This window comes from Pleuronectes platessa, chromosome 21 (assembly GCF_947347685.1).
Source record: "Pleuronectes platessa chromosome 21, fPlePla1.1, whole genome shotgun sequence".
NCBI lineage: Eukaryota > Metazoa > Chordata > Actinopteri > Pleuronectiformes > Pleuronectidae > Pleuronectes > Pleuronectes platessa.
The window spans coordinates 18,328,212-18,351,146 of record NC_070646.1 but is presented as its reverse complement, the minus strand read 5'-3'; the positions used below and the strand labels follow the sequence as shown (position 1 = coordinate 18,351,146).

Genomic DNA, 22,935 nt, shown 5'->3' with positions numbered 1-22,935 from the left:
TAACATTATCAGGATGAGCAGGATGATCCTTTAATTTTGAAAAATGACATTGTGGCTTTTTGGCTGAGTTGGAGGAGGTGGTTCTAACTTCCTGTGCCATATGTGGGAACATGTAGCATTGTCTTGGTTGACGTCTTGGATGCAGCTGCCTTTTAGCAAATATTTCACCAATTTCTCAGTTACATCAGATATTTTCTTGGTAACTGTACAATCATTCAACACTAAGCCAGGGAGCCGTCTTGCTCTGCCCAAGCTTTCTTGGTCAAACCTCAAGGAACAAAAGCAGATGACACATGGCAGCACTTTCAAGAGTCACTCAATCGCTGAAACAGTAACAAGTATTATTCAAATTTTGGGAAACATGCTTCCTATGCTCTCAATTGTTTTGAGAGCTGGATAAGACTGAGGGTTCAGCTCTGAATCGTCCCTTTACTGCAAGTCTTCGTTAATTTTCTCCCCCATTTCACTCTGGCTGTCCATTGTCCTCTAAATAACATACAGCGGAAAAATTCCCATAAATATGTATATATACATTTTTAAAGTAGATTGGTATTAATCTCATGTCTGTGAGAACTGGAGTCTGAATGGGGTTAGACAAGTTTAGTCTGGAGACCTGTAAGACTGGAAGTGGCTGGAACCAGCTGGCATGGCTCTGTTCAAATACACCTACAGGTTTAAAGGTCATTGAGAAGCCTGTCAGAGCTTTTCTGTTGAATCCAGACACAAACGTGGAGACGTAAAAGAGACAGCCCTTATGCTGAGCTAGCTCAACGTCTCTGAGTCATGCTGACTCACTCACACCAGATGATGTCCCACCGCTCATCTCACTTTTAGAAAGAAAGTGAATAAGGATGTTTTCCTAAATGTTGAACCAATCATCACTTTGAAAGTACAGGAAATAAAAATGACCTTTAATCCATTATTTTCTGTATTCCTTGTGTGGGATTTCTGAGTTGTTTAGTGAAACCTAATTAAGATGCCAAGGAAAGAAGATATTGAAGATGCTCAGCACCATCCTGGTTAAAATAGAAGATCTGTTCTTTGTAACCCAGAGTAGCCCTGGCTGCCTCAGTGGCTGCAGCTCAGTGTTTGTGTCACTTTCTGTTGACAGGATTTTGCTCGAGATGGACTAGTAAATATTGTTGGAGGCTGCTGTGGGACCACTCCAGGACACATCAGGTCACTGTCATGTCTCTGATTTGAAATATATATTCATAAGATTTAGATTTTTTTTTTAAAATGTCATCCTCTCCGTCCTCCCCCCCGCAGAGCCATATCTGAAGCAGTCAGACACTGCAAGCCAAGAACTCCTGCTACTGACGTTCATCAAGAGAACTTGGTGCTCTCGGGTATGAAAACCATCTGTTTACCTCTGGGAAGTCAGCTGTAAAACTCTTTGGAAAGAGAGTGTTCTGACTTGCTCTTCTTTCAACTTTCTATTGAAAGACAAGATATTTGATATTGTGTCATTCTCTTTTGTATAAAGGCTTTTACTCATGAAATTTAAAACATTCTTCAACATTCTACAGAGCTTATAGACGTACTAATGTCGATTGAGCTTCGCCTTTGCGCTTAAAGAAACCAGTCCCCTTAACATGTATGATTTTTTTTTTCATGAAATATGTCCCCGAAATTCAGTGAAGATGTCAAAAATGCCCAATCTCATTATGTAATGGACTCTTCCCTGACCCTGATCTTGTGGCAAACCGTCCAGAACTGTTTATGTACAGACCAGCCATACAGACCTCTCTCTGATTTCTAGGCTTAGAGCCGTTCAGGATCGGCCCGTACACCAACTTTGTAAACATTGGAGAGCGATGTAACGTGGCTGGGTCTCGCAAGTTTGCGAAGTTGATCATGGCTGGAAACTATGAGGTGAAACAAAATTTCCTGAATCTTTTAAGTTATTCATTAATTTGACTGTCACTGTTTGTTTTGATCGTGCTGTGCTTCTCTCTTTGTTTTCCAGGAGGCGCTAAGCATTGCTAAGACCCAGGTGGAGATGGGAGCCCAGGTCCTGGATATAAACATGGATGAGGGGATGCTGGAGGGCCCATCAGCCATGGCCCGATTTTGTAACTACATTGCCTCTGAGCCAGACATAGCACGGGTAGGATTTTAAGGCAGTGGAGCTGAACACACACCTGATGCAACAAATCTCCTTCTATTTTAACTGATTGATTGAATTGATCATGCAACAACAACCCTGCGGCTGTGGCTGAGGGGTAGAGTGGTCGTCCTCCAACCTGAAGGTCGGCAGTTCGATCCCCAGTCTGACCCATCTGCACCCCGAATGGCCCCCCATAGAATAACAAAGTGCTGCGAATAGATGCACTGTATGAATGTGTGTGTGAATGGGTGAATGTAAAACTGCACTGTAAAGCGCTTTGAGTGGTCATCAAGACTAGAAAAGCACTATATAAATACCAAACCAATACCAATACCATTACATAACACGGCAGGCCTGTAAACATGACAGTGCTTTTATATTGACACAGACGGAGCACTACAGCTGCTGTTCTGCTAATGTTACCTCCTGTCATATAGGAGACCACAGCGACACAGTGTCATCGTTGGAAAAAGCTGCTGTTGATGTTTTACTAATTGTGAAGGAACACTGGTCTGTTATAAATTCCATGGTCATCAATCAACTTCTGTATAAGCTTCTACTTACTTACAACTAGCCTGTTTACTAAGGAAACATTTTGGAATATCTACGAATTCCACAAACGTCTGTCTTTGAGATAATGTATATTATGATTTGGTGCTAGACAAATCAAATTTGAATTTCACCATATCGGACTGACACAGATATTACTGGGAGCCGCTGGTTTTGTTCTCTGTCATGCATAGCAACATTCATAGAATCACTTCCTCTTTAGCAATTTGTCTACAAAGTAAAAGCATAGTGTTTGTTTTCTTGCTGTACTTCTTTATATTGAGCTGAAGTACAGAGCCATTATTTAGAAAAGTTGTGAACTGGGGTCTGAAGAATGTTTCAAAGCTTAACAGACCTCTGAAATAGCTGAAATGCAATGTATGAAAAATTACACTGGTTAGGTAAATCATTGAAACTTGTATATAAGCTACACATTTGGACACCAATTCAGTTTAATTTTAAGAAAAACATTGATAATATCATCCTTCGGACTTTTAATAATGTCGACTTACTTATCGTTACTATATTACTGTGATGATGGCTCACAGGTCCATGTGACAAATTGGTCTTACGGGTGTTATTAGCAGCCATAGACGTGAGTGGCAGTCGCATACAAGAGAGTGGAATTCAGTTACATTTTTAGGGCGATCTCTCATTAACTGGAAAAAACCACTGGCAGTACCAGACTCAATGTGGGCGGCCATCAGCCTCGACAGTGTTTAGTTTAAAAAGACACAGAGGTAATGATATCTGATCTACTGAGCGGCCACATGGCTTTCATAGTGCTGTCATACAAGCCAGAAGCCAGTCAGATTTACCTTTAGCCTCAGCGTACCCTCAGGTTCGGCCTGTATCGTTGATAACGAGGCCAAAACACTTGATGGCACTGAGGTGCACAACTGAAGTTATGTCCCTAACATCCGCTGGTGGCTGCAAACACCAGCTAACATCTACTGGTAGTTGGTAACTTACCTTCAAACGTACAAGGGATATTTACCATCTTGTCCCATATTCTTAAATAAAATGTCATCTGGGAAAGGTCTCCTCTTCACATGCCACATAGCACTTGTTTTCAAGTGATTAAAGTTCAACACTTAAATCAAGTGATAATAAATTCTATTCACTGTGATAATAGTGCGGCCAGAGTGTGTGCAGTAGTGTCCGTGGAGTCACAGTATCGAGGTCTGGTTGCGTCAGCTGTCAGCTGTCAATCCTGATCCTGTTTTTAGATCAGCAAATAACTAATTCAAATCAAACTTGGACAGACACAAATATGATTAGAACTATTTAAAAGGACATAAACCATCTTAAGAAAATAATTAAAACATTTTGTCAGCTTACATGGACATCACCGCTATCTTTATTCTGTACAGCTTTATATGTCACCCTCATTCGTTAGTTAACAGTTTAATGTCCTTTTTATTTTATTTTGAAAAAGTCTAACTTAGGAAATAAACCTCTTGAAAACTATGTAAATAACCCTATCAGTGAATCAGAGAGAAATAGATGGACCCTCTCCTTCTGCTCCCCAGGTTCCTCTGTGCATTGATTCGTCTAACTTCGCCGTGATTGAGGCTGGGTTGAAGTGCTGTCAGGGCAAGTGCATCGTCAACAGTATCAGTCTGAAGGAAGGAGAGGAGGAGTTTCTCCACAGAGCTGCCACTGTGCAGCGCTACGGGGCTGCTGTGGTGGTCATGGCCTTCGACGAGGAGGGACAGGTGAGGACTCAAACACAAAGTCTCCATCACAAACACAAACGTACATGCTGATGCAGCGCTCCGTCCTCCCCAGGCCACAGATTCAGACCGCAAAGTGGAGATCTGCAGTCGAGCCTACAAGCTGCTCGTCAGCAAAGTGGGATTTGACCCCAATGACATCATCTTTGACCCAAACATCCTGACCATCGGCACCGGCATGGAGGAACACAACGAGTATGCTGTCAACTTCATCAAGGCTACCAAGCTGATCAAGGTAATGAAACAAATCTTCATTCCCTATAAGCATTAATGCAAAGTCAATGAGATTCAGTGTGTGGCAAACTAAAGCCCACAATAGAGGCTCTATCATGTGATAAGTGAAATGTTTCATCTCTCATCCACGAGGCCTCTTCAGTTCAGTTTCGCCAGGACTTGTTATTAAAGAACAGATTTATAACTCGTTGCCATGAGCTATTTATCTCGTCCCAGCTTATTTTATGTGTGGCCACTAGGGCTACACAATATATTTAAAATCTAGCATTCATCACGATATCAATGTAATGGCAAATCAAAGATGGCCAAAAAATGCGATAAATGGTGCCATGCATTCACGATGTGCATGACAATATATCTGGCCAATCAGATGGAGCCCTGATGCCCTAGATGATAAATTTGAGATATTCAGATCACACCTCAATGAATCATTGCTGTAAGAAGAGAAAAGTAAGAGAATCGAGAGAAAACTGACAAACGCGAAAGGGCTCTGTCAAATCTCGCTCTTCCTCTGATGACCAATTTTACTGTGGAAACTACTAGTGATCACATTTGTCCTGGGTCAGATTCTTTACAATGTTCATTAAATGAAAGAATGACATAGCTTATTTATTTATTTTCCTGTGGGAAAGCGCACACACACTGACACTGCTCTTTCTCTCTCACTGCCTCTCTCTCTCTGTGTGTATGTGTGTCTCACTTACTGTCTCTCTCTCTCTCAGCTGACGTCTCTGACTCGCTACATTTTAATGTTGATTTGTTTGAAATGACGCCACACAATATCAACACTGGTCTTCACATAATGATCAAGACATTTCTTAATGAGTAAAACCTTTTTTACAGAGCAACGCTCGTATTCATCAGCCGCTCACTCACTTTCTTTCTCACTTTCTTTCTCACTTTCTTTCTCTCTCTCTCTCTCTCTCTCTCTCTCTCTCTCTCTCTCTCTCTCTCTCTCTCTCTCTCTCTCTCTCTCTCTCACACACACACACACAGTGTGACTGGAGACATGTGTAGACCCAGACTGTAAAAACAACAGACTTTGTACACTTAGACAAAGCATTTAGAGCTGGAGGAGATAGCGGCGCTCTGTTTGGTTTGACGCAGTCGGTGCAGCACACAGCACGAAAGACAGAAGTAAATAATCCCCCCCCCCCCAAAAAAAATGTCACCAGTGGGCTGGTCTGTATAGACCTAGAAAATAAAAACAAAAGCTCTTTTGAAATTGTGTATTTAATCTTACTGTTTCAAACATTCAATACTTTTGATAAGTTTGATGTGTGTGTTTGTATGTGTGTGTGTTTGCAGAAGACCTTACCGAGAGCCAGGGTGAGTGGAGGTCTCTCCAACCTGTCCTTTTCCTTCAGAGGAATGGAGGCCATCAGAGAAGCTATGCACGGAGCGTTCCTCTACCATGCCATCAAGGTGACAGACCTCACTGTGATAACACTGTACACTACTAAAGCTTAGACCTGGTTCTTTGGGTGACAATATTTTCACTTGACCATTATCATGAAGTCACAGTGACAATAATATCAAAACATCTGCGATAGTTAAGAAAATGATATTATTGATGCAATGATACCCTCTCACACTCTCTCTCCTCTCCCAGGATGGTATGGATATGGGTATAGTGAATGCTGGAAACCTGCCGGTGTATGATGACATTGATAAAGAGCTGCTGCTACTTTGTGAAAACCTCATCTGGAACAGAGACCCTGAGGCCACCGAGAAACTCCTGGCCTACACACAAGTACACACATACACACCTACATGTAGCGACAGTATATCAAGCTGATGTTGCTGTAGTTCGATCAGCAGATGATGACTTTACTACTCTTGTGAACAGACCTATGTGAAAGGAGGGAAGAAGGTGGTTCAGACGGACGAGTGGAGACTAGCAAGTGTGGAGGAGAGGTTGGAGTATGCTCTTATCAAGGTGAGAGATCTGATGATTAGATTAGATCACAGGACACTTTGCTCCCTAAATGTCAGGGAGAACCTCGGCTTTGTGGGCAATTTCTCCAAAACTTCTTTCATAATAATAATTTCTACGTCACTCTTTCAGCAGTACATCAGAAGTCATTCAGGTTTATCACTTGTAAATGGTCTGTTTTTATATTGTATTTTTCTAGTTTTCATGACCACTCAAAGCTCTTTACAGTACAGTTTATTGCTATTCACACACACACATTCATACAGTGCACCTGAGGGGCCTTTCAGTATCTTGCCCAAGGACACTTCGGCATGCAGATGAGGCAGACTGAGATCTATTTGGCAACCATTGTAGGACGACTGTTTTACCCTCTCAGCCACAGCCGCACTGTCTCGTCTTGTTAGAATCTTTTGCCGCACGATACATTTGCGTAGATGTCAAATTACTTTGCTCTGGCCATTTCTCCCTCAGCTTGCTGGCTGTGTCAAATTTAAAGCCCAAATAATCCTTTATACTTGATTTGGTATCATTTTGCAGAGAGTTCTTCCGTGCATTCACTGATAGGGGTGAACACACACACACACACACACACACACACACACACACACACACGCACACACACACACACACACACACACACACACACACACACACACACACACGTTTCCAAATAGTTATAACCCTAATGATTTACCTGTTGTCATGTTTCCATGTGTTGTACGCAGGGAATAGAGAAGTATGTAGTGGAGGATGTGGAGGAGTGTCGCTCTCAGGATAACCGCTACACTCGACCCCTTCACATCATCGAGGGCCCCCTGATGAACGGCATGAAGGTGGTGGGAGATCTCTTTGGAGCTGGGAAAATGTTCCTGCCACAGGTAGGATTGTGCTAGTTACTCTGTTTCTCCTGTGTCCATCTCACATTAGTGTTTAATTTTTTTTTCCATGACAATATTTCACAGTCTTCATGTTAGACTTAAGCTGCAGTTTAATAGATTTATATTGGTGTGCAACTGGTACTGATATACCAATAAGAGAGTTAAATTGATTCTTATAATTCAAAAAATTTCGATTCCTACAACAAACAATTTGAATTCCAAAGTGTTATAACCGGGATAGTGGCAACATTTAGAAGACATTGAACAGTGTGAATTTGTCGTTTGTCTTTTTATAAATTTGTTTTGCTGTTTAACGGGGGACGTTATTCCAGGGCTTGTTACCTTTCAACAGCTAGATGGCAACACTGGCCCACATCTAATATTCCCAGATACTCACTTCTTCTATCATACCTCTTTACTTTTTGTAATAGGATATCTGCCTAGGAAAGTTCTTCCAGCTCTAAATATTAGATATATACCAAATTGAGTATTAATCATCAGACAGCACCTATAGCATACATAACACAAAGTTCATTTCAGTTTGTCTCTGCTGATGTTCCTTTCCGTTGGTTGGTATGTTCCCTGCCAGACAGAGCAGAGGTATCTCAGATACGTGTCTTTAGATTTGGATTCAACAAGATGATGATTTTAAAAACACAACTTCTGCGTGTTTGCAGGTGATCAAGTCGGCTCGTGTTATGAAGAAGGCCGTGGGACATCTGATTCCTTTCATGGAGAAGGAGAGGCAGGAGATGATGGCCTTGTCGGGGTCAACTGAGGAGATCGTCAGTCTCAACTTAATATTACACCATTTAGTGTATCATTTACACTGATTTACAAACATATTTCAATTAAAATATAAAGAATATTAAAAAGCCATTGTTAATGTTTTGTTTTAACAGAAAAGGCAGCAGTCATTTAAAATAATGTTCCCACTTCCATTGCAGCAAATATAATGTCAGTTTTTTGTAAATCTAGAACTAGGAACTTTAAAACGAGCAAGACAGCAACATTCAAACAATTGATACCATGCACATATAGAAAAGAGCTGATTCAGCCTGTTGCATGGTCCCCCACCACCCACGTATGTTTTCTCTTTGGTCTGCAGGATCCCTATCAGGGAACCATAGTTCTGGCTACAGTGAAGGGAGACGTCCACGATATTGGCAAGAACATCGTAGGTGTGGTGCTGGGTTGTAACAACTTCAGGTAAAACTGGTTTGCTATTACGGTTAAATGGTTTACCATCAGAAAGTGTATACTCTCACCAGTATATTCAGTCTGCTCAGTGAATCATTTATAACTAGAACTGACATTCAAAACCAGTCAGAAAAAATAAGTGGTTAATCTGCTGTTATTTACTGTGTATCTTTGAACATCAGCAGAATCCTCATAGCTTTTGACCGTCCCTCATCAGGGGAGCTGCAGGCCTCTGTTTGAGGTTAAATGTTAATTTTAGTGGTAATGGCACCAGTTCACCTCTCATTGCCTTTTGATCCCCTGCAGGGGCACAGTGGTTCATCATGGGAGTGAAGTGGCGGTGTTGATCGGTTGCCAGGCCCTGGGCAGCAACCCAGTGCTATTACTGTTGTTTAATGGCAAGAAATTGCAGTGTGCCTGTGTTAACGAGCATGTACATGTGCGTGGGTGTGCCTGTTCACTTAGTGGGTAATTTCTTACATTCTGTAATGTTCTATGTGCATGCAGAGATAGGAATAGGAGGGGATAGAAGTAACTTTTTAGGCTCGAAGCCGAATTCGATTATTTATACTCAGTGAATTTAGTTATCAAAACTTTTAGTATTCATCATCTTTAAAGGTAATGCCAACCCAGGTGACCCATCTGATGTTGATCAGACCTTGACCTCTGTTATGGTGGCATTAGCTCCTCTCCACGGCTCTTCTCTCCTGATCCCAAACTCATCTCATCGTTTCTTCTGCTGCCTCAGCTATTGTTCTTCACCTCTCCATTCGAGTGATGCCCAGTGCACTCAAGACTTTGTAGAGCGATTAAGCCGTAAAACCTCTGCAGCCAAACTCGATGGGGGTGCACCTGGTTCATGCTGTTAATGACCAGCTCTTCATTCTTGGTCTTCTTAATCTCGTTGACTCTCATCTCACAGCAACTGATGGCTTCTGCGATGGTTTTCAAAACCTGGTCATTGTGCCAGGTTTTAGCCTTGTCCAAGAGCCAGTCCAGCAACTCAAGATATGCTCTAATGTTCCTTTGCCTGACCATTGTTTGCAATCCATTGAGAAGCAGATTTGGATGTGCTGGGCTGGTTTAAAAATCAGATATTAAGAAGACATTAAAATAACATTTAAATGACAGTTAAACAAGGCGATTCAAATTTCTCTAATGACATACAATATTTAAAAACATTTAAAATAAAGAACATTCAAATTAAATTTAAAATACACTTCTTTGCATCGTTCTATTCATTAAAGGGCCAACTCAACACATAACCCTCAGGCAGCCCAAACAAATCAGGGCTCTTCAACTAGATATTCCTAAAGAAATTATCTCTCAAGTCACACACAAAATGTGTGACTTGAGTCCATGATGCTATTTGTTATAAATACTTCAGTTATATCAAAGAAATGAGGGTGAGAAAGGGTTTGTGTTTTCTTGCAGGGTGATCGACCTGGGTGTGATGGTTCCCTGTGATAAGATCCTCAGAGAGGCCATCACAAAGAAAGCAGGTGCAGTATACAGTTAATATTGCATGTTGTCAGTGTGAGGGGAACTCACTGACATATTTTCAATATTTAAATTTGTAACCTCCCAAAAAAATCTGTTGATAGATATATAGAAAATTGTTCTTTGTTAAATGGATCATCAGACAGAGCTAATGAGAGTGAGAGACAATGCTCTAAATTGTAAAGATGGAACCAAAAAATATTTCACAGAATTAATACAGGCAATCAAGTCCATGAGTAATTGCTAATGGACCACAATGTAACAAACAATGAGTATGTGTGCAAAACAATAATAACCGCAAACAATTCACTCTACATTCCAAATCCTTGCCCCTTTTATGTTTTTCATATCTGACAATGCAAATTATTCTTTTAATTTATATCCCTTTATTGTAGCAGCAGCAGCACTAATGGTGGGTGTGTATTATGTCTGTTCATACAGATATCATTGGGTTGTCCGGTCTCATCACCCCCTCTCTGGATGAGATGATCTATGTGGCCAAAGAGATGGAGAGACTGGGGATGACGACACCACTGCTGATTGGTGGAGCCACCACATCAAAGTAATAAAAACAAAAACGTATACAAAGCTATGATAAAGCAGAAAGCATGTGGGTAGAGGGAGGGTTGTGTTGGCCACCGGTGAGTTAGCAGTGTTTGTGATTATTCGGCGCAGGAGACATGAAGAACAGGTAAAACCTGTGTTTTTCTAAAACATTACACAAAATCAACTCTTTTGTACTTTTAATGAAACGATCGGAATCTTTATAATCAGACATTTTAAAGCAGCATCTCTTTTGCTGATTGTAAATGGAGGTTGATAACATGCGGTGTTCTCCTGGGTTGCAAACATTCTTGTTGTGTATTTGATAGGACGCACACAGCTGTGAAGATCGCCCCTCGCTACAGTTGTCCTGCTATCCATGTTCTGGACGCCTCCAGGAGTGTTGTAGTGGTAAGTGCTGCAACCTGAGCTCGGTGAAACATTTGTAAAGTCTATGTGATCAGTGTGTGAATTTACTATAAAAATAAGAAGAGAAAACCCTCTGGATTTAAGAGGAGTTCAGATTGAAGATTCTCAAAATATCAGAAAATGTTCAAAAATACTTCGTACTCCAAAAAATCCATTAAGAGTTCATAGATCAATAACAAAATCATGTTCCAGCATTTAAAAATGAAATATTCTTATCAGATCTTCAACTAACAATCAAAGAAGAATGAAAATGAATATGTCATTGAGAGTTAACAATCTCTTGATGCGATGGACAAGGAGTTGATCTAAGTTGATAAATTAAGCAAAGATTTTGTTGACTGCTTTGATAAGTCCAGACTTTAATATGTTTTATCTTCCTGTGTGTCAGTGTTCCCAGTTGCTGGATGAGACCATGAAGGAGGAGTACTTTGATGACCTGAAAGAAGAGTATGAGGACGTCAGGCAGGACCACTATGACTCTCTGAAGGTAACAATGGTTCTTAGAAACGCCCACAGGGAGGCACCAGGGGAGACTTTTTTCTTAGATCACTAACGTCTTTGTCATTAGTGTTGCATCCACATGTTGAACTCTCATCAGGAATACATGCAGACTGCTTGATTCAGCTATAGCCGACTAACTAGAACCCAACTGAACTCCTGTACATACATCAAAGACAAAAATATGTCTTATCGCTACTGCAATTTTCACACAGGCAGGAAAAGTATATTTTTCAAGGCAAATTATTTATCTTATTTAATTTTCTTTTGCAGAAGAAATGAAAGTGAACTCTGAGATTCTGTCTAGATTATGGGTTTTTTTTCCTTTAAGGCTGCACAAGATACAGACTGAATGAAAAGTGAAGGTGTGCTGCTGGCAGAGGCAGGATGACTCAAACTTTTTAATTGAATTTATACAAAAATACGATAATTTCTTTGCTGTATGATGTACTTTTAAGTACACTGACACATTGAGGTATTGGCCGTTTGGAAAATTTGTATAATAATACAAGTGTTTGAGTGGTAATATAAATCTTACAAGTATATAGTTTAATTTGCCAAAAGAGCTCAGTTATTTCCTGACAAAATAACAGGACCTTGCTGCACCAGTATAGGAGAACTGAAAATGAAATAGGTGTTCGTATATTTTGACCACTACTGCAAGTCCTAAGGTCACATTCTTGAATGTATCACAGCGGTTTTTCTAGCAAGGAGGGGGTTTGTATAAGTATTTTGATGTCAAGGTTTGTTGAAAGCAGTGCTGTTCAGTTAATCAAAAACATAATTTTTGTACGTCCTAAAATATATGAATAATCAGGATTTATCAATTTGATCAATCACGACTACAGTTCATTTGTAGTTTGGGTATGTTTGTACCTGTATTTTAATGTAAACCACTTTACGTCGACTTGCTATTAAAGGTTTTTAATGAATACAATTGTCTGTTGTTCTTCCTCATCCTGCATCTCCCTGTTTGCCTTCAGGATCGCCGGTATCTGTCTCTCTCTCAGGCCAGAGACAAGGCGTTGCGTATAGAGTGGTCCTCTCTCCCCAAACCAGGTGAGGTGGTGCAGATTCATTTAAGACATGTTTTTCTTCAGGAGCACCGATGTGGTTTAAGTTTGTCCTGCTAATCTGTAGAGCTAATCTTACATTTATTTCTTAAGTCAGCTGGTGATCCATTTACATCTGATAGTGTCTTTTTCGGCTGAATTATTGAAGTGTGTGCCCTGTATTTGTCTTTGTGTGACAGTGTGTCCTCAGTTCCTTGGCACCCGCGTGTTTGAGTGGTACGACCTGAACAGTTTGGTGGACTTTATCGACTGGAAGCCTTTCTTTGACGTGTGGCAACTGAGAGGAAAATACCCCAACAGAGGTTACCCCAAGATCTTCAATGACAAGACTGTTGGTATGAGCTCAGCCTCTGTCAATTTTCGTCATTAATCTGACTATGATAGATACATTTGATTTGAACATAGAGTTTTGTAAAAATGTATTTACAAAGTGAACACGTGTTTAAAATATAATATAATAGTTAATCTTATTTTTGGATTTATTTTAACTAAATGATAAATATATTATGGTTAAAAATAAGCTAATTTGTTTGACTCATATAAAATTCATATCTTCATATACAAAAAGAAAAAGATTTAGAAAATGTAATGGAGTAACATTATAAAATAGATAGTTAAATAAAAGATTAAAATTAAGTAATTAAGTAAAAGATTTACTGTTACTAAGTTAATGAAAAAAGTAAATATTTTAAACAGTGAGAGTGTAAGTTCTATGAGACGTTTGTATACATTGTGATGCTCAGGCTTGATGCAGATGTTAGGGACCATTGTACAGTGTTTGGACCATAGTGAAATCATATTAATGCTAAAAGAAGAATACAACTGCAAGATCACAAATCCCTGGCGGTAATGAGTTAGTTTATAAACATTGATACTGCGTCTGATCTTTGTCATGTTTGGCTCCTGAAGGTTCGGAGGCTCGTCGAGTCTTTGACGAAGCCCAGCAGCTGCTCAATCAGATGATTGACAGGAGCAGTCTGAAGGGGCGGGCTTTGGTGGGTTTCTGGCGAGCTCAGAGTGACGGAGACGACATCAATGTGTACCAAGATGATGTCACGATTCACAGAGACACCAAACCCATTGCCAAATTCCATGGCTTACGGCAACAGGTAAGAGACACACTGTAATGTCACTTTAAAAATAAGGTTGAATGTGAATAATAATATAGCACATTCAACTTTCTTCAACTTAATTGATTCTTGAGCCTAACCGGTCTGGATTTTTGTGGGATGATGCCAATATCGATATTAAGGAGTAAAGAATTTCAGATACCAATATATCTGCATACATTTATTAAATGATTATCAAGATGTCGTTATCAAACCTTTATGATAAATGTAAACTATATTTTGAATGTGCGAGCCAAATGTATACATGCACATACCAGGAAATTTCCCAGTACAACCAATCTGATCTTCTTGCTGACGAGCAGCTCTACTGGTGCAGATGAGGTTAAGGGCCTCGCTCAGGGGCACTGCAGTGGTCTAGTTGAAGTGGTGTAAGTCTCAAGGTTGCTACCACTGCTCTACCTTTGTTTAAATGTATTGTAACTCATCTGTAACTTAGTAACAGCTGCCAGCCTGCAATGAACACAAGAGCGGTCACTCATGAGGAACATGAGGAACTTGTGAGGCAAGAGAGGGCAGATGACAATATTATAGCTGGCCCTGACTGGTTCCTACTATCTAGCACCGTGCTGTGGACAAGCCTGGACCTCTTACTGGATCTACCAGCATTGAATCCTGCCAAAACCTTTCTGGCAATTGCTTTTCTATGAAGTCCCAGTGACCACTGTGGAAGGCTTCAAGAGAAACGTCCTACACATGTGGCTTTACCTGCAAAAGAGACATAGCAGTATAGCCTTGTTTGGGCATACCAACTAGCTTCAGCTCCCTTTTCCAGCCTGGGGGAGAACTGTAAGGTCACCTGCACCACAAGGTCTGGATCGGGTAGAGACACAAATACAGCACATCATGACAAGGAATCTGTGACAAACAGGGTTAAGCAGGTTAAGGGTGCTGTGGGATGGGTCAGGCAGTCATTTCATAGCATGCTTGCTATGATAAAGTTCCAGGAAAGGAGAGGCATCAGCTGATCCAAGAAATCCAAGACAATTTGAGGAAAGCTTCAACCGGATAATGGGCATGCATATTCAGTGGGCATGAGGAACTGGGATAACCTGAAAAGAGCATCAGAAGCCAGCACAACTGTGACTCAAGTGTAAGGTTCATTCTATCCATGACACAGTCCCAAGCCCTGAAAAGCTTCACTGCAGGGGTCTGGCAGACACACCAGAAATGTCCACTCTGCCTGCAGAGAGGAACACAACTGCTGCGCTAATGCCTGAGGAGAGGAGCAGTATTGTTGGCTCCATGGTCAAGCACTGAGGGATGTCACAAACACCATCTGCACAGGAATCCACCACAGAAAGTAACAACTCCCAGCAAAGGGATACCATCACCTTCCTCAGAGCAGGGATGAAGCGCCAACCCTAGTTCAGGGCTCCTGGTTGCTTTTGTAACTGCACTCATCTGGCATTTAAAGGTCAACCCAGGAGTTGACCTTCCCCGACTAGATTGCATCTGAGGTAACAAATAAGTGGTTGTGCTGAAACTCACTCTTGCAGAAGACAAGATAGAGGAGGCCTATGACCACGAAGAGGCCTAAGAAACTACCAACTGGTAGAGGAGTTCCATAAGCAGGAATAGAAGGCAGTGCGATAGTTGAAATGGGTTACAGAAGCTTTGCAGGACAGCCTTTACATCAAACACTCGATGGGGAATACCAGGGTTTACAGCAGAAGACCTGCAAAGAACAACCTTGAAGCCACTGAAAATGATGAGTGATCCATGGTGTAGCACTAGGACTCCATCTTGGGCTGATCACACTGGCTGGTTCACCAGGGGAAGTGTATCTGATGATGAAGAGGGTCACTGACATTGCACCGCCTACGTGTATTAGAGTATTTTCACAAATGTGAAAACCATCAACGTACCACAGAAATATAATAATTACAATATTTAGATGGCAAAGAGTTATGTAAATTCTTCATGGGTCATATTTCAAAGATCTTAATTTTGTCCTCTCTTGGAATTTCTCAACAGAATCGTGCTCCATTACCTTCTGAAGAGAGTTATAGTCCTAAAATTATTATTGCATTAACTGGCTTAATGCTCACTACCTGATCGAGAGCCATCTTGTTTAACATTGTAAAAGATTGATGAACGAATACACATCATACACTGAGGAGCCGCAACATAATGACCAGTATGATCTGCACATTCACAGCAGGGTGAAATGTATGTGTGTTAGGACACACATTCATCATTCATCATTATGATTTTCTAAAAGTTGGACCACAGTAGTCCTTCTGTCGATTGGTAGTGAATGTCTTAGCTGTAGTTGACTTTGTTAATTAGTGTTGAACCAGTCTGTAGCACATCCATCCTCCTCGGACCACTGATTCATACTCACCATTCCCGATAGAGGTCTATTGATGAATTGTTGTGCCCTGTACTTTTCTGAAAATTGACTCTCATTATATGTGTGTGTGCCACAGATGGAGAAGGACAGCTCCAGCTCCGAGCCCTTCTTGTGTGTGTCGGACTTTGTGGCCCCTGTGGACAGCGGTGTAGCAGACTACATCGGTGTGTTTGCTGTGAGTGTGTTTGGAGCCGAGGAGCTGAGTCAGCAGTTCCAGGCTCAGGGAGACGACTACAACAGCATCATGGTCAAAGCTCTGGCTGACCGCCTGGCTGAGGTACAGTATGGACAGCATCCTAACATAACAGGCCGACATCACAACTGGTTGCACACGGGTTAGTGAGTCATTGGTGCTGGTGACACATTAACTGCTGGTGCCTTTTTTTATGTTTCTGTTACAACTGACTGTTTCTTTTCCAGGCATTTGCTGAGGAGCTCCATGCCCGTGTGCGTAAGGAGCTGTGGGGCTATTGTGCTGACGAAGCTCTGCAGGCCACGGACCTCCACAGAATCCGATACCAGGGCATCAGACCTGCAGCTGGCTACCCCAGCCAGCCGGACCACACTGAGAAGACCACCATGTGGAGCCTGGCAGACATACAGGACAAGATCGGTCAGTGCTCCAAAGAACCACTTCACTGTCATAGCTGTAGCTGAAAGGCTCAAATGCTGCTGTGTTGTTCACTCTCTGTTCTGATGTGTTCTTAGCATCTAAAAAAACTAGTGATCTCATATTTTACTCTATCTTATCAATATTTACATTTACATGCACTCATGAAACCAGATTCCTCACTGAAACCAGATTGAGCACGTAATGTGAGAACACATTTACATGCATTGTAGTAACCAGGTTACTGTAAATCCATGTAACGCAGATCCATAAGACGCTTAGCTTTGTGGAATTAACTGGCATTTATTTACTCTCATACTTCCCCATGTGAAGTCTTCTTTCTTTATTTTAGTGTGTGCCACAGGTTTATATTTATTTCCTCATACATCAGGTGTCAGGATTCAAAGCCAGGTCAGTTCAGAGGTTGAACACTGAGCATTTAGTGTGTTGTTTCTTTTGTCTACTGGCAAGTGTGATCCTCAGACACACCACATTGTGTTTGTTATATGAGATTCAGTGGACTTGTAGGCAGTGATGAGAGCCTCTCTTTTTGGGGGTTTAAGGCAGAATCACGAAAATAAAGGGCAGAATATTGAAAGAGAACGAGCTCTTGGTGCTTCATTTATTTTTCAATGGTCTCCCATCTTAAATAACCACAGTGTGAAGTGAAAGAACCAGACAGATATATTGTGGGATGAAATATAAGAAGCCGACACAGTAAGGATAGGGATAACAGAGACCATTAATTCTTCTTTTAAATCAGGGAAAATGAATAATTCATTGTTAAATCCTTTTACTGATCATGTCACTTTGAGTAAATGCAAATTTAATTAATCAATTTACATTTATTTATTTTTAAATGTATATATTAATTGGCTCTTCTGTGACACCTTAAAAGTCCATCTATTTGGTGCCCAGACTTTTCCCCATAAACAGGGAGCTGCATTTTCCTGGATTGAATATGACATGAAACAGTCACTAACCACATTAAGTTCCCACTTCCCATTGTGCTGCAGCTTATCTTACTGCTCACCAGTAAGAATGGATGTATTGTGGTTGACAGGCACATTGTCTCTGTCTGCAGAACGGTTGTGTTGTGTTTTTCAGCTTGTCATAGCATCTCCACGAGTATCAGTCAATCTGTCTGTTCAACTTCCCTCTGATCGTTGAGCTCGTCAGCTTGGCTGATTCTGACTCAGCCAAGCTGCTGTCAAACTCCTCGAACGGTTTCAAGTGACGAGCATTAGTAATAGTGATGTCCTCGCAACACTGACAAATTCCAGTTTGAGCAGCTGCATGCAGGTGGGGAACCTCAGGATGCTTTTGGAACACATCAGGGTGTGTGTGTGTGTGTGTGTGTTAGACGGGGGGCTTGTCTATTTATCATAATGTGGGGGCATACAACTGTTTCCACTTTCACTGTGGAAACTCACCTTCCATTTGGGACAAAAGAGCCCTAGGGCTAGGGTCAGTTTCCACATAATGAGTAAAACCCTGTGTGTGTACTGGATGTTTTTATCACATGGGTAATTGTTCGCTTTGCTAACCATGTATGTGTTTTTTCTGTGTGTGTAGGTATCGGTCTGACCGAGTCCCTTGCCATGACGCCTGCTGCCTCTGTGTCAGGACTTTACTTCTCCAACCCTCAGGCCTCATACTTTGCCGTGGGAAAGATCACCAAGGAGCAGGTAAACTAACCATCCACATATTAAACTGCTTTCATTAAAGGTTCAGTGAGTAGAATTTAGTGACATCTAGTGGTGAAGTTGCATATTGCAGCTGGATGCCATGCCCTTCCAAACATGACAGAGAACCTGTGGAAGCCTTCAGTTGTCATAAAAAGAGTTTAGTTTGGGCTACTGTAAAGAACATTGTGGCCTCCATAGAGAGGATCCCCCCTGATGTTAATATAAAGTATTTAAATATATTTAATTTCTGTCAATAGAACCCTTTCACCTAAATCTTACACACTGGACCTTTAACAAGACAGTATTGGTTTTCATGCCACTTACATCAGCTGCTAGATATTAAGTTGCTTAATATCTCAGAATGAAAAAGCGGAACCGTACACGTTGAAGACTCCCGAGAAGATTGTTTACAGATTTAGGTGATCAGCATGACGCCGGTGTCAATGTGCTGTAAACAAATGTGATCTCCGCAGCAGGATGAATGTGTCACACCCTGCCTCTGTCTGCTGCAGCATCCCCTCACCTGAGCGCTCCACAGATTTCTGTGTTGTTGTGTACACGTTTGAATGGAGAATCTCTTGCTGTGTTATGCATGTGTGACAAGTTACCCCTGGGGAAAGTCCGGACCCAATTCTCAGAATTTCAGTGGACTTCTTTCTTTTCTCTTGTAGAACATGCCGGCCTTGTTCTGAAAAACTAAATCTAATTAGCGTCACAGTTTTCTAGTCCTGCACCTTAATGCTTCATTATGTAATCAGTTTATGATCTGTAGCTTTGAGATGCTTGACAGATGATTCAGACATTAGGAGTCACTTTTGATTTATGTTCACTTGTCAAGAATCTATTTACTTTGTGGCAGACTACCTTTAAAAATCCACTATACTGTAAAAATCTTGAAGACATTTGTTAGCCTAACAACATTAGGCAACAAACAACCCAATTTAATTCATTTCAATTCAGTTTTATTTTTATAGCACCAAATCATAACAAACATTATCTCAAGGCACTTTAAATAGTAAGGTCGAGACCTTAACAATTAAATAGAAACCCAACTGTTCTCACAGTGAGCACTTTACCTCATTAACTGAAAGAAACCTCTAGCAGAACCAGACTCAATGTGGGCGGCCATCTGGCTGGGGTGAGCTTAAAAAAATGGGAAGAAGAGAGGAGAGGTGGTTGGAAAAGAGGGGAGAGAGAGTTGGGGGGTCAAAGGAGAGAGAGGAAAGGGACCAGGAACAGATGTGTAATCGTCATATTTAAGCTCTGTCAGACTGGTTGAGTGGTATTAATTGATGTAACGACCCACAATGCAACATCTGTGTAAGTGCCAGTGCCTCAGTTCTCTGATGCTGTGATGTTGTGTTACTATATCTGAAAAGAAAATCAATGAATTTAGCTGAAAGTATGTTACGATCAATAAAATATATTAACTATATAAACCATTGTAAAATGTAAAGTGACAGGATAAAACATGGTGATACTCAACCAGGAGTGTACTTTATTTCATGGGTTTAATGTTATAATTTCCAGTTAGACCTCATGATGGCAGTGTTGGGTTAAGACAGATACAGTAATTGTCAATGTAACATAATGTTCCATCACCAGGGAGTCAGGTTACGTGCAGAAGGTTTTCTTTGATGTTGAGGGTTCTTGCGACAGTAGTAAATCAGAGACCACTGATGATGAGGAAGATGTTTTTGCACCCAGTGATAATTCAGAAGCCGAACACTGCATGAGAATGATGCTGATAGCTCAGATGACATGAGCTCCAAATATGAGGATGGTCAGGATGCAGCTTTAGAGGTGGTCACAGGGGAAGCTTGGACAGATCAGGGGGCTTCATGACAACAGCTTGTAATAAACACCATGCAGTAACACCTGTGTATTCATACGATTATCCATCAGCCAATCAAGTCTCATTACAACGGTCAAACATCAGAATGATGATTTTTTTTTTGTATCTCAACTGCCATAGTTTCATTTTGTATCATGATAGAAATGCTTGATCGAAACAATCATAAAATCCTCAAGTTTTTACTTGGAAAAACTCTTAAGGTAGCAAACATTTAACTCACATGACTGATCAGATGTTTCTGCTTCTATAGAAGAAGTAGAAAAAAAGCAAACATTATAACTTGCCCATTTCAAAAGATTTTTTTCAGAAGCCCTCTCCATTTCTTCTTTGCATCTTTCCCGCATAGTTTTAAAAGTTCACACCACTTTACGAATTTGCTTAACAATTATATGAACACACCTGACTGTGACATGATTTGTGGCATTTTTGATTACTTCGTTAATTAGCTTGTTATAGCTATAACATGCTGTGGTAAGATGTATTTTGCCATAGAAACATGAAATATTAGTCTGCATGTTAAGATATATTACTAATCTTGTGGGGAAAATTTGTATTTCATCTAAATTGTAAGAATTGTATTATTTACCCTAGAATGGGCCATTTTTATTTAAAAACTATTTATTTACATCAGGAGCGGGTCCTCTCTACGGAGGCTGCCATGTTTTTTACAGTAGCCCAGACTGGACAAACTAATCACCTTTTGAGTTTTTATGACAACTGAAGGCTACCACAGGTTGTCTGTCATGTTTGGAAGGGGAGGGTGAGGTGAGGGGTATTCAGCTGCAACATGCAACTTCACCACTAGATGTCACTAAATTCTAAACACTGAACCTTTAATTTGTAATGTGACTAAGATTTGTATTTTCTCTGCTCTTTCCCTGTCTTCAGGTGGTGGACTACGCCAAGAGGAAAGAGATGAGTGTGGAGGAAGTGGAGAGGTGGCTGTCTCCTATCCTGGGATATGACAGTGCAGTTTAGATTGTGACCACACCAGCATCAGCTGGACCACAGAGAGGTCCGAGCAGGGATCCAGTCCAACGATTGTATCTCACACCGGTTCAAACTGTGGCTGCGTACATTGGCATTTACTGGCATGCGTACAGCACAAACACACCAGACTTTATCATTTCACACTGTCACTGCATATTTCATGATGATCCACAAGCTTTCATCTGTGCCAACAGGTCATAACAAACTTAAAGTCCCCTCTAAATTCAATTTCCTCTGTTTTATTGGAGTGGTTCTATCAGGTTTACTCATGTAATGCAATAGGCTGTTGAAAATCTCTTAGTTTGACATAACATTCACAAAGCTCTGTCTCCACCAGTGCTACACGATCAAGCTAAAGTGTTTGTCACAGCTATTTTGCTCATTTTTGATATCATTAATATTTTCTCTCTTAATCCTCGGCCTGACCTGATGTCAGTTACACTCAGTGCCACGATGAGTCCTGACTTCCTGTGATATGTTTTATATTTATCTTAAATGGTTTAACATGTTAAGACTTTTTTTCTGAGATGAGAAGATCTCACTGAGCATCCACACGCTACTCGGAAGGTCCCAGTTCCAAGAGATGTGAAGTCGTTCAGTGATCATGCGCTTTGAAGTCGGAATATTGAAAAATATGGAGCCTGTAAACAACATAAATCTGACATACATTATTTTAAACATGCTTGTTAATCATAAAAACATCTGTATTGACTAAAAATTGCTATGCATATATATAGTTTGTAGTTGACATTAGAAGCTACTATTTAAAGCTGATTGTAAAATGATGTTCATTGGATTATATATGATCTTAGCAACTTTCTGATTAATTGTTCCGACTTGAGATGCCGTTCACATAGATTTTCCCATTTGTGAAATCATTTTCTATTTCCTGGCTCCTGCTTCACACTCGACACACTCAGGACTGATTTCCATCTTCTCATCTCACTCATAGAAAGAAAGTGCACAAACATGTTTCCTAAAGTGTTAAATTGTTCCTTTGGATGCAAAAGGATTTTAAAGATAAATAATTTAGATTAAAATTAGGACATTTCTAATCAAAGAATCCACGAATCATACTGTGCCGTTTTTATACTTGGTGGTACGGACCATTTCATTTGTTACTTGAAAAGCATCGATATCAGGAGCTTAAAGTATAGATAAATGTTGCTTTAAATGTAAGCGGAAAACAAACTGACAGAACAGTTAATGAATATTATTGAGTTCCCAAATGTTTCAGATTTGTAATTCAGAGAGAAAGTTTACATGTCTTGGCATACATTTTATTTATTTCAAGTTTTAATCTCTTTCTTTTCATTGTCTTAAGCAAGTTTTTCATACACTTAAGTACGAGTTTCATATCTACAATATGGTTGTTATCGTGTTTTATCAATGATGATTAATGGAATATCCATATCTGTTTATTCGAGGATCCTGAAACATTTCTATATGACAAAATAAAACAAATCAAGAATTTGCATTTCACGTGTCTTAAAAGCCCTGATGTGCTGCAGCAGATGGTCTCATTTTGTGTGAAACTGTTTTACTTTCTTAAAAAAGTAGATAAATGGCTACACTATTGACATGACAGTATTATTTTATGAAAAATAAATCGTTTGAATGTTA

General features: G+C 40.4%; 1 protein-coding gene across 3 annotated transcripts in view; it reads left to right on the top strand.

Moving 5' to 3' along the window:
- Nucleotides 1-22,935, top strand: part of mtr (5-methyltetrahydrofolate-homocysteine methyltransferase) — a 31,935-nt gene extending 9,000 nt beyond the window's left edge. For all 3 annotated transcript variants that reach the window (XM_053413770.1, XM_053413771.1, XM_053413772.1), the window contains 23 exons: nt 1,112-1,179; nt 1,270-1,349; nt 1,763-1,875; nt 1,970-2,110; nt 4,192-4,377; nt 4,451-4,630; nt 5,938-6,054; nt 6,242-6,382; nt 6,479-6,568; nt 7,291-7,443; nt 8,121-8,228; nt 8,552-8,652; nt 10,078-10,145; nt 10,585-10,705; nt 11,016-11,097; nt 11,504-11,602; nt 12,597-12,672; nt 12,866-13,021; nt 13,596-13,795; nt 16,246-16,446; nt 16,590-16,782; nt 18,355-18,467; nt 21,211-22,935. In XM_053413770.1, the coding sequence (XP_053269745.1) occupies nt 1,112-1,179; nt 1,270-1,349; nt 1,763-1,875; nt 1,970-2,110; nt 4,192-4,377; nt 4,451-4,630; nt 5,938-6,054; nt 6,242-6,382; nt 6,479-6,568; nt 7,291-7,443; nt 8,121-8,228; nt 8,552-8,652; nt 10,078-10,145; nt 10,585-10,705; nt 11,016-11,097; nt 11,504-11,602; nt 12,597-12,672; nt 12,866-13,021; nt 13,596-13,795; nt 16,246-16,446; nt 16,590-16,782; nt 18,355-18,467; nt 21,211-21,300 (2,877 nt within the window). In that variant the 3' untranslated portion in view covers nt 21,301-22,935. The remainder of the gene's footprint in view (nt 1-1,111; nt 1,180-1,269; nt 1,350-1,762; nt 1,876-1,969; nt 2,111-4,191; nt 4,378-4,450; nt 4,631-5,937; nt 6,055-6,241; nt 6,383-6,478; nt 6,569-7,290; nt 7,444-8,120; nt 8,229-8,551; nt 8,653-10,077; nt 10,146-10,584; nt 10,706-11,015; nt 11,098-11,503; nt 11,603-12,596; nt 12,673-12,865; nt 13,022-13,595; nt 13,796-16,245; nt 16,447-16,589; nt 16,783-18,354; nt 18,468-21,210) is intronic.